The 12,554-nt window shown below is 43.1% G+C and overlaps 1 protein-coding gene across 1 annotated transcript in view; it reads left to right on the top strand.

Moving 5' to 3' along the window:
• The window catches only part of LOC138262388 (vomeronasal type-2 receptor 26-like), a 34,111-nt gene extending 22,234 nt beyond the window's left edge, over window positions 1-11,877 (top strand). The window contains exon 4 of the mRNA XM_069212289.1: window positions 10,962-11,877. Within this exon, the coding sequence (XP_069068390.1) occupies window positions 10,962-11,857 (896 nt within the window). The 3' untranslated portion in view covers window positions 11,858-11,877. The remainder of the gene's footprint in view (window positions 1-10,961) is intronic.
• Window positions 11,878-12,554: the final 677 nt, after the last annotated feature.

Here is a 12,554-nt window from a genome sequence, read left to right as displayed (position 1 = left end):
GGTGGAGTGAAGTGTGGGGATTGTATGGTTGTGTATAATTGGTGAAGAGAGGGGAAGAGTGTTTGTAGATGGTGTGTTTGAAGGCAGGGTTTGGGCATTGTTATGATGACAGGTGGTCTGTGTGGAGCAAACAGCGGATAGTGTTGTTGGTTAGTATGAGCAGAGAGTGTGTATCTGGAAGGCTGAGACTGAGAGAAATGTATACTGTAGTTTTGTGTTGTGTGGGTGATGGCAGGTTGTGTTAGTGGGAGTGGAGAGAGTAGTGTTTGCTGTGAGAATGAAGGTGTTTGACTGTTGTAGTTGTGGAGGATATGTGTATATGTGTTGTATAAAGGGTATTGCGTTGGGTGATGGGACATGGCAATCTGTCTGTGGTAAGTTTGTGATGCACGAGTTGGATGTCTTTGTAGAATGTGTGTTTGCATGTTGAGGGAAGTGTAGGGGCTGAATCCATTCCTGGTCATTTGAGAATTGGGCAGCATTTCTGGCCCTAGTCCCTACCTGTCCCGAACAGGCCCAAACAGGCAACTGCCCTTGTGCTCTCCACCCTTTGCCTCTCCGCCCGGGTTGAGACGCCCTGAGTCCTTGGCTTAAATAACCCTACTGGCCAATAAGAAGCTGGTCCTAACCCTAGCCAATCCAATTTCTAGCCCTGATTCAAACTAATGGGAGACCCAGCCCTAATCCCCAATCATAGCCCTATTCCTGACCACCAATCACAGCCCCAGCCCTAAAACCAGCAACCAATCAGAATCCTAGCCCTATCCACCAATCACAGTCCTAAAACTAGCAACCAATCAGATTCTCAGCCCTATCCACCAATCACAGCCCTAGAACCAACAGCCAATCAGATTCTCAGCCCTATCCACCAATCACAGCCCCAGAACCATCAGCCAATCAGAATCTCAGCCCTATCCACCAATTACAGCCCCAGAACCATCAGCCAATCAGAATCTCAGCCCTATCCACCAATCACAGCCCTAGAACCAACAGCCAATCAGATTCTCAGCTCTATCCACCAATCATAACCCCAGCCCTGGAGCCAGCAACCAGTTGCAGTACATGTTGCCAGCTCTGAATCAGAATAGTTGCCAAATTCTGTTCCTCTTATAATAGGAACTTGCACTGCGCAGGCCCGTGCTGTATCTGGGTTATGCTATTGAAACTTCGAAAAGTCTTTTCAATTCAGAAAAATTTGGGGTTTTTTTATATAGCACAATGAGTTAAGAATAGGGTCACAGGCAGGAAGAAACTACAACCACTACAAAGATATAAACTCATTGTATGCATATTTTCAATTACTTTTCTTAGGATGGCAAAACCATTTCAGATTGTTTCTGCCATATTCAGGGCCAACTGTTATTACCTGGCAAGGGAAAACCAAATAATGCTGCAAGGTGTAAGAAATTATGCAACAAGAAAAGGCAAATTATGTGGCCTAATGTGGTGTATTTTGAAGCAGTATTCACCATTTTCTCGTTTTTACATGTTAACAAAGATTTCACAGCACTAATATCAGTTTAACATCTAAACACAGCAATCTGGGACAGAGAAGTGACTTGCCTGTTCGCGACAAAACACCTGCTACTGCATGACAACACTTGGTAGTGGTTTAGTTACTTTTGATCTTTTGAAGTAGAAACATTTTTTGTTTCAATCTGCAAATTATTGGCACTATGTGGCAAATGCGGCCAATCCATAATTATGCAGAAATCACGACATCAGCAGAATCACAAAATCCTGGCGCCTCTGGCCATATGTCATCTTTTACGTAAAGTTTAATTGTAGCTTGCAAGCCTCTTTTGATACAATAGACATATCACAGGTACCACTGTTTTTCACCTGAGCATTTAAACAACAACCATCCCACAGACTTCACACCTATCCCTGGCACTTCAAGTATCCTACCGCACTGGTGTTTGTCAGGAAGTTTACCATTTAGGTTCAGAACGCGAGGCTGCTGATTGCCCTCATTAACCATTAAGAAAATAAAGAAATATATATATTTCTACTTCTATATGAACCTTGGGAGGGCCGGGGGCTACTTGGGTGGGCCTGGCCCTCCTGGCCCCCTGCTAGAAACGCGCCGGACAAGGATGATATGGGGGGCCCGCACTGCAGGGTTTATACCTATAAGATGTTTGCATGCTATCTCCAGAGTTGCGTGATCATGCTGCCCAATTTTGTTTATGCGGATGATACCCCTGGTAGACCTTATGCCTATTGCCATGTAAAGGTGTTTTGCAAAGCAGACGCAGTATTTTGGTTGGATCGTCTGCTGAAAAACAAACATGAGTTCGGTGAGAGCCACTGTAAATTCAGTAGGAAGCTGGAATCCGAGAAAAATCGAAGTGTTAAGGAAATTAAATATGTCTGCACAGTCACAGATGAGCCACTAACCACTCAAACACTAAAAAGCGATGCAAGCAGATGTAAATACGTCAGTGCTAAAATGCTTGCATATTGGTCTGGACAATTTAAGTAGACAACTGTTGTGAAATGAACTCATGCATTTACAGGGGAATTTTGGGAAGTTATTCTTGGGGCTGATGACACGGACTTCTATTGAGTTGGTCCAGTTGGGCTTAAACTACCAGTGAGTTATGATGCCGGTCCACCACATCACATTTCTTGTCTGCTATTCAATTCTCACATCTGAATGCCTGACTTTACAAACTGTAGATCAGGATGAGTATCACAAATTGCAGTCTTCTTTACATTTCGAACCACAAATACTGCAAGTGTTATATGAATGTTAACGCGGACAATGCATGCATGTACGGAGGGTAAAACAGGCACTGCTTCTAAAAGTAGAAGGAAAAAGAAGGCAGAAGATGGAAGACGGAAGAAGACATAAGAAAGAACCCGAAAGACAGAAGATGGAAGACAGAAGACGGCAGAAGACTGGAGAAGACAGAACACAGAAGAAGACAGAACACAGCAGAAGACCGAAGGTGGAAGAAGAGAGAAGATGGCAGAAGACAGAAGGCGTGAGAAGACACGTCTCCTGAGAAGAGTGCAGATGTGAGAAGACAGAAGACGGCATGCGGTAAAGAAGATAGCGAAGACAGAAGACGGGATGCAGAAAGGAAAAAGAAGACAGACGGCCATGAAGAAAGAAGACGAGGAGAAGGCATTGAAGAAAGAAGACAACATGCTGGAATTAAAAAGAAATCAGGAACGAAGAAAGAAGACAGAGAAGACGGCAGCGAAGTCATCAGAGAAGAAAGACGGCATGCAAGAAGAAAAAAGAAGTACCTTCAGCGTCGCAGCCAGTGGGAAGGACACTGGCCTGTGTCCAATAGGAAGTGACCGGAAGGAGTACTAGGTCCACAGGCAACTCGACAGCAAGATCGGCGAAGACAGGAAGTGACATGAAGAAGATGTGCTGGCCAATCTGAAGTAGGTCAATCAGAGCAACATTGGAGTAAGTTCAGGTAAGTAAGTGGTTGGCTCCAAGCCCTTTTAATTTATTTTTTTTGACCAACAAAAGTTTTCACAAGCATGCACGCAAGCGCGCATGCAGGCGAAACCTAAAAAGCAGTAAAAGCTAAAACAAGTGTTAATGTCATAAAAAGGAATACGTGGTTTAAATAATAAAGAATAACTTTATTATTATGGTTATTTTTATGTATATACACAAAACATGTGTTTATTAACAATGAGTCAACGATCTGGTAATAAAAAACTGAACTTAAATGCATTAACTAAAAGATGAAGGGCTGGCTGAAGATGAACAAGGAAACCAAGATTGTAAATGATGTAATACATTGCTGCCCCTTGGTTTCTGTTTATGCCTTTAGTTCTCTGTGCTTGCAATCACTTCTGCACAATGGGCTTGTAGTGCTTGTCACGGTAATTCTGTTTGCAGAAATGTGGACCCCCACCCTTTTTACAATCAGCATTTAAAGCCCGTTCCTTGTTCTCAAATGGCATGTTTTCAGTTGCTGGTAGGTTCCATCTCACCACCAACTCATCCTGTTTGCTCTTTTAAACCAAAAGATTCTCGGCTCCATTATTTTTTCATTTCCTCTCCTTCAGGATCCCAGATTCATTCCGACCAACATTTCTCGCATCCACACATGCCTGCACCATTATTCCATCCATGGAGGGAGGCAGTGGCATTCCGGGCCAGTCTAGTATCCTGTTTGTGAACAATAACACTAAGAAAAAGCTGTAGAAAACTTCCAATGTCTCTGCAGGTTATCAGGAATGAAAGCAGCAGAAACGCACTTAAAATTAGCATACGACTTGCATGATGCAACAGCTTCATAGCAGCCAAGGCTTCAGACTGCTATGTGTGACATTTTCATAATTTCTATTTAATTATGAGTGACACTTTCTCGCAAGCAAAATCAAGTGAAGAAGACGATGGAACCATATAAATATAAGAAATTACACCCATTTGAGCAACGAGAAACTCTAAGAAGATCTTAAAACTGCGGCAAAGCACCAGAAATGGGAGGGCTGGCTGTGTAACCTCAGGTGCATTGTGCTCGTCCACACTTTCTCTTCATTCCTTTAGGGAGTGAGATGCTTCTGGGCGTCAGCACATCATTATTTGATTAATGATCTATGGGAAGGAAGCATGCGTGGGGCACATTCCCCAGCACTAGATCTCCCATGAGTGCCCCCTCCCACCAAAGGACCAGTGCTTGGACCATGGGGCCCCGGAATTGCGATGCTGAGGCGGGCTGGCTCGCTTGGCTGAGATATGAGTTTCTGTGACAGTAGAATACATATTTTCTCGTAATATATGGAGAATCCCATACCTCCCATTATACACCACTACTACCTTGTGACTTTTGATAAACAGTACTGAGAGCTTCTAGCAAAGTGAAAAACTTGAACTACACGGTTTTAACACACTTCAGGACATGGTTCTTTTGCGTGACAATCTCAGGCATTGCAAGAAAATGACCGAAAATGCGTTATTCTAACATGAGATGTGTGGCACTTGGCAGGGCTGCAGCTGTTGTGTTAGAGAACATTTTCAACTTTGATTCCCAGACAGCGGGGCTCTCGTTATTTTCGGCCTAGAAGAGCGGAGTTGAAAACTCGGGTAAGTGTCCCTGTATTCTGCTTGGCTCCAGCACATTCGTCCATCTTCAATGTCTATGGTCACAGTGTCATGTCATATCATGTGCCAGCGCTTGTGCAACTCAGACAGCAGAAGCCTGTCTATCTGAATGCATGCTTTTCCGGAATAACATCATCCACCCCATTAACACTAGGAGCATGGCAGATAAAGTTTGGGAAGTGGACCTTACTTAGGGTGACCAGACGTCCCCAATTTCCACGGACATTCCCGTTATTTAGAGGACTGTCCCGGTGTCCCCATGCTTCTCTTAATTTTAAATACATTTCCAGTTTTTTGGGACGAAGGTCAGATCATTGAATAAATGTCCCGGTTTTTGGGACAAAGGTCAGGTCATGTAGGGAAGTATAAGTTAAAGGCGACTACAAAGTATGGAGGAATTAAAGTAATTTCTCTGTTACTGTCAGGCAACACAGTCCGCTTTCTGCTCCCAGAAGGAAGACGGAGTGGGGAGCAGAGAGAGGTGGATGAGGGGGTGTTAGGGTGCAGGGTAGGAGGTCAAGCCATAGCTAATTTTATATATGTAGTCTTGTAGGCGTTTGTGTGTGTGCATGTGTGTGTGTGTGTGTGTGTGTGTGTGTGTGTGTGTGTGTGTGTGTGTGTGTGTGTGTGTGTATACACACACACACACACACACACACGTATAGGCACACATTCACAAAGCTACGCAAAACAACGGGAGAGGCCAGATATAAAAGTGAGAGTAAAGTCTTTAGTCCCTCTTTTATGTCTGACCTGTCCCGGTTTTTGCTCCTCAAAATCTGGTCAGCCTAACCTTACTGGAGCCAAGCAGAATACAGGGATGTGGCTCGTTAAGGTAATTTATTCCCTCAACCCCACCTACTCGTTTCTCTTCTATTCACTCTGACATGGCCGCCTGCTAGATTTACGTGAGTTTCTGCCACCTTTCATTCCTGATAAACTGCAGAGACGTTAACGTGGAAGTTTTCTATAGCTGTTTCTTAGTGCTATTTTTCACAAAAACTTTTTCTAGTCCTGGACCATTCGGGAGCGCGGCCAGGGGTAAGTGACCCGCATATGTCCAGGACTAGAAAAAGTTTTTGCAAGCCTGGCTAATGGCCTGTGTGGTCCCATGAAGCCCGGTCCCTACTTGGGAGGGATGACTAATAGGAACAGCAAGTTCGGGTCAGATTGGACTCGTGTAAGTGACTGGTAACTCCTATGGGCAAGTGGAACCTCACAGAATATTGTGGAGTATTTATGTAACGCTGCAAGTTCCGCCCACCCCTATTTAGAAGGTAATGTAAATTTAGGGATAACTCTATGTGGAAATAACACAATGGCTGCTGTCAGAGTGTACAGGATTAGTCCACAATTTAGGCTTTTCCAGGCATTAGTGCAGATTGCAAATTGGACTAAGTTTCATTCCTGGGTTGGACACTGCTTTTCCCAATTATTCCTGCCCTGGTGTTAGTATACCTGGATTTCCCAGGGGTAAAAGCCTGGACCAAAATTTACCAGCCAGGCAATCTAGTTAGTAAAATTGTTTTAGGCCTGAGCTGCAAGTGCAGCAGATCTCTGCTGTGTGCCTCTCACCCGAGCCCTTTCTAAGGCCCCAGGTACTGCATGTAATACTCCAACCTCCAAGCCACATTGTCCACTTCCCTCTGTCTCCCACCCGACCACCCTCCAACTTTCACCCAACCCACACCACACTCTTCCCTGCTCCCTTTTTAGAGCAGTAAATCCCCAGCGACTTTGGAATAGTGTGGAACTTTGCTCGGAGGAATAATAAACGCAAGTACATTGTCAAGGCATTCAGCCTTTCCTATTGCTTGTGGTGACCTTGGCGGAGCCTGCAGGCCTAACTCTGTTGCTCATGAAGAGTCCATGATGTTACAAAAAGGCTTGTTAGGGCTATTGCAGTTTTTCATGTTAGGGCTTGCAATTTCACACTAGGTCCTTTGCAGATAAAGTCAGCAGACTAGATTGATGGGGTTCCCCCGTTATATATTTTTATGGGAGGTAATGTGTCACCTGGTTATCTGCAGCCAATTTAGGAGGGGTCTTAAATTGCTATCCCCACCAAGATCCTGTATACTATCTAGATTTTAATTTTGCCTACTGCATATTGTATTCTTATTTGCAATTCTATGTGTAGTATTTAGCTTTGTGTGTATTTTCTTGAAATAGAAGCCTTCACTGCACCTGATTTACCTGAGTTTTAATAGGTGTGTTAATGAGTTCTGAGTTTACAACCCATATCACCTCCGTGCGACACCATTACCTTGAGAGTCAAGTGCTGAAGGGATGTGCTTGGTCTTCAGTTTGGTGTCATTTGTCTGAGGCCTGTGAGGCCTGAGACATCACCTATTCCAAAACGTAAGGTATTGAGAATTGATGGGGAGACAAAAGGCAACAGGCACAATGACAATATCTAGTGCCTGAACAGTCGCAGGAAGTTAAATATATGCGTACATGTAACATACTAAATAAATGATGAAGAGGAGACAGTGCTCAAGATGATGTCTGACTGTGCTGATGAGCTTTCAGATGAAAGAGATTCGCCTTGAAAACAGCAGGGTGGGCGTAGCCCTGTGATGTTAATGGAGGAAGCCAGTATACCGGGCTAAACACATGGACTGAGTGAGAGTGGGTACTTGGAGCTTTGAGCCGTGCATTGGAGGGATGGTGCCCGAATTGCCTTATGGTGTTCCAACATTTCTTATACAGTATTATAGAATTAACCAAAATCAGTAGAATGCACGCCCAGTTATTGCACATTTCCCACATTACTACTGCCCTCTAAATGTGAGATAGAGCATTAGGTACAAGGACATGATTAAAGTGTTTACAGGAACAAGACTTGCAAAGTGAGCTTCTGCCAGATCAATCCCGCCATCAGTAAAAGGGTCCTGCATAAAAATTAAACACCACCCCCAAAGCTGACCTGCATGACTGGTGCCAGGTGCTGAGAGTGCAGGGTTCATAAATTGCAAGGAACAAACAGAAGTGCAGCCAATTCCGTCCCAGGATTACAACAAACAGACCACATCACACAAACCTTGGAACTCAGAAACTGATGCCTGATGAAAGGCAGGAAACAGCTCAAGACGCTAAGCATTAAATAAAAATAAAATAAAAAAAGCACTGCATGGCTGTGGCCTTCACTACATTAGGGATAGGTGTATACTCTTTAAACTAACTAGACATCTTATTTTAATGGTCCACAATTAACTTGCCTTCAAGCCAGTGACTTTATTTGTATTTGTTTATGATTTTTCTGTAGCGCTGGTCTACCTGTATTGGGTGTGAGAGCCCTTTACAGTGCATCTGAAATTTTGTTTGAGCAAACAGGTGTACAGTTCAACATATTTGATAAGTACCTTTTCCTATCTAGATAATTATATTTTGCTAAACATAAATGTATGTATGTATGTATGTATGTATGTATGTGGTATTTCTATAGCGCAAACCTAGCCAAAAGGCAGAACAACCCCTATAATGGGTTAAAGACAAGTGTAAATCAACAAGTGATAGGAGAGGTAGCTGGTTAGCAGACTGTTAAGGCATTGTGACATAGTGTTCTTTGAAAATTGTCTTCAACTCTTTCGTAAACTGGAGCAGCGTTGGTGCGGTACTGATGGATATGGGATTCAGCTCCAGATCTTGGGAGTATAGATGTAAATGACCTGCTGCACTGTTTTTCTTTTTTCACTCTTCTTACTCTGCAGTCTGAAGGAGTCCTGGCAGTGGGTGTGCTAAGATCCACCAACGATAGTGAGCTTATTTGCAAGAAAAGCAGGTGTAGTGGTTGTGGTGGTTTTGCGAATGATGCTTTAGTTGAAAAAGCTACTTGAAACAATCAGGGATAATTAGTAAATATGTCAGACCGTTGAGGGTAATTAGAGCAGAGAGGAAACAGGTGAAGATCACAATACCAGTCAGCTAATTGAGCTGCACATTTAAGTATTGTTTAAAGAGAAATGTTCTTGGATTTATTTCTGAAGGACCCAAATCTCTTTCACATCTTATGTCATCCAGTAAAAAGTTCCGCAGTGTGGTAGCCATCCCTGTGAATGCTTTGTGTAAGGCATGCTGCATTTTGATGTTTTCTCATAAGGCTTATCTGTGGAATCTCCTTAGCACTCCCAATTTACATTTAACTTTTTGAATTTATATTTGGACTGAAACTCCCTGTTCTGGCTGGTGTAAGGACTTGCTCCCTCATAGTGACCTGCTGGTCCACCAAGCCACATGACCAAGGAATCACTGGCCATCTGGATACCCAACTGCCTTTCCCTAAAGTATTCCTTGAAGACCTCGGAAACTGCTGTAAAGTGGTGTTGTCACTAAACGAAACAATCTCCAGATAAAACAAAACTAAACACAATACAACAATAGACATTTTGAGTATGGTCACCTCTGCTTCTCTTGCAAACAATAAATCATCCCCCTTTGATAACCTGAGGAGAGATTTGTAGGTATGCCAATTTCCCAATGTTCACTTAATGGGGAATATATAGCTGTTTACCCCGTTTTTGTGGTTATTTTTAGGGTCGAGCCTGCGTTGCATGCGTTCGCGCATGCGTATTGCAGCGAGACGCTTTAGTATTTAGAAAAGGGCTCGGAGCCCTGTCAACTTCACGTCAGTGTTTTTTTTTTTTTGGTTCGTGGGCTTGCCTAATAAAATCTGCTTGCTTTCATTAGTGGAAGGCACGCATACGTCATGCCTTTTCCGGTGGCTAGCCCTCCTCGAGCGCAGCGACCAAGAACAGAAAACATGCGAGGATCGCTGTTTTCCATCGGGCTCGTGGACTTCTTTTTCTCTAATTTACAAGCGCGATCTCGCATGGCAGAAGTCGAGCGCTTTACATAGTTAATTTCACTTTTTCGGGTTATGTACATAAATGCACTTTTGCCCGATAGGTGAAAAGTCGGGTTAGGAGTTTACAACACGATCAGCTCTAACATGAGCAAAAGCGAGACCCGTTGCATTGTAAATGCTTGTTATACAAGCAGGCACTGTTTAAAAATAAAAGGTTTGAAACATTCTGGGTAGTCATTTGAAGGATTCACAGTAAATTGTAGGAGAACATGTTCCTTTGAAGATTTGGTGGGAAAATTAGGTGATTTGAGCAAACTGAAGGGGGCATAGCTGGTGTTTATAAGTGCAGAGGGACAGTGAGAAATGTGTTGTGTGCGTCCCTGAAAATTATGATTTTAAAGAAATCGTAAGCACAGTTAATAGTGGATATGCTCCAGCACAGAAGGAAGGTAAAAAGCTAACCAAACAGAATAGCAGTAAACATAGGACTGAATTGATTGAGAAGATAAGGTCACACTTATAGGAAGATTGAGCTGTTTAATGACCTCTTGTGGTGGGATTTATGGTTCTAATTGTTGCGGTGCCGGAGGTCTGCTGGCAATTCCTCCACGTTTGGGGATGGAGAGACACTTGCTTATGAAAGGAATTGATGGTGGGAGTGTGTCAGGCCTGGATAGGTGGTGCGGCAGGAGTGAAAGTGCAAGTGGAGAAACTGGGAGTCAAAGGCTGACTGAAGAGTCTTGTTAAAAGAGTCATGTGTGGTGGACAAGGGAGGTAGAGCCACGTCATTTTTTATCTGATCAAGGCTAGCAGGGTGGACATATGAGTTAGAGCTTGGCCAGGGTCAGACTCGCCAGTAGTAGGAGGAAAGGAGTAAACAAATACTTCAGACCTAACATGATTCTTTTTTTTTTAATACATTTTTGTTTCAGCATAAAAATATTTAAATTTGAAAAGCATGGTTTTAAGAGACCCATATCAATATTAAGTGCTGCGGTGTTCCCTAGCTCCTTATGTTTTTATGGATTGTGCGTAACATTCTTTCTTTTACATTTCTTCTTCTTTTTCTCCTAGACATGGAAAACTGCATAAGGTGCCCTAAAGATCAGTGGCCCAATGAGAAGAAGGATTCATGTATTCCAAGGACCCTGGAGGTTTTGTCTTATGAGGATCTACTGGGTGTTCTGTTAGCCTTCTCCTCAGTTCTTTTTTCAGTAGTAGGAGCTGGTGTTCTAGGGATCTTTATAAAACACCATCACACCGCTCTTGTAAAAGCCAACAACAGAGACCTGAGCTACATCCTCCTCATTTCTCTAATACTTTCCTTCCTTTGCTGTTTAATATTCATCGGCCGTCCTGTAAAAGTAACATGCGTACTACGACAAACAAGCTTTTCAATTGTTTTTACCATTGCTGTTTCTTCCGTTCTCGCAAAAACCGTCACAGTAGTGCTGGCCTTCAATGCCACAGAGCCAGGCAGCCAGCTGAGGAAGTGGGTTGGACCAAGACTTGGAAACTCTTTAGTCATCTTCTTATCTTTGGGGGAAGGTATAATATGTATTGTGTGGATCATCCTTGCTCCACCTTTCCCAGACGTCGACACCTCTGAAATGGGGAAGATGATTCTGCAGTGCAATGATGGCTCTGCTGTTGCTCTATACCTTGTTATTGGCTACATTGGAGTTTTGGCTCTCTTGAGCTTTCTTTTGGCGTTCTTTGCCAGAAGGTTGCCGGACTCTTTTAACGAGGCTCACCTCATTACATTCAGTATGATGGTCTTCTGCAGTGTGTGGGTGGCCTTCATCCCAGCCTACCTGAGCACCAAGGGCAAATACATGGTGGCTGTGGAGATTTTCGCCATCCTGGCCTCCACTGCGGGACTCCTGGGTTGTATATTCATTCCCAAGTGCTACATTATTTTACTAAGACCGGATCGCAACACAAAAGAGTTTCTTGTTGGCAAAAAGTGAACAGTTTTTCACTCATTAAAATATAGCTTAACTATTGATTCTTACCCTATAAGGCAATTGGCATAGTTTTCCATTGTACACAATCATGAACAGTGTCTCATAAATAAACTTAACTCCAACAAATGAAAAATATGACCATTAATTCCCCTAAAATCGTAAATGTCCAAGAAATTTGGCTTCATTGTGCATGTGCTCAAATGAACGTGCCTTCTCTTCTTTTTACTAAATCTTCAATGAAACACAGTAACATGCACACACGGCTCTTCATTTATACTCCAAACTGACCTTTCATAATGTGACTTAAATCGCTTTGCTTAAGGGAGGTCTAGTGCTTATAAGAAGTTAATGATAAACAGGCTTGAATTTGGATGCCTTTAGCAGATCTGATGCTATTGTCTCTTAGCCTGAACAGAACTCAAAGTGACACTTGCCTTTGTTTCTGATTGGGAGCACATTTCACCAGTTTTTTAAAATGTTTATTTTATCTGAATATCATGTGTGTTTTTTGTTCTTCAACATGTTCCACCTCAACTTAGCTAACACCTCCTGCCATGTGGAATGTGGAGCTGTGCAGAACTAAGGGAGAACGCTTTGTCAGCGGGAAGTTAAGAGCCGGAGAGAGTAGGAGTGGAGGTCAGGAGCTGTGTTTATTTTGATAATGACCCTGAAGTTGCCCCTTTAAAGGTGGAGCTGGGCA

This window comes from Pleurodeles waltl, chromosome 10 (genome assembly GCF_031143425.1).
Source record: "Pleurodeles waltl isolate 20211129_DDA chromosome 10, aPleWal1.hap1.20221129, whole genome shotgun sequence".
Taxonomy (NCBI): Eukaryota; Metazoa; Chordata; class Amphibia; order Caudata; family Salamandridae; genus Pleurodeles; species Pleurodeles waltl.
The sequence above is the reverse complement of the archived record's forward strand: the minus strand, read 5'-3'. Positions and strand labels throughout refer to the sequence as shown.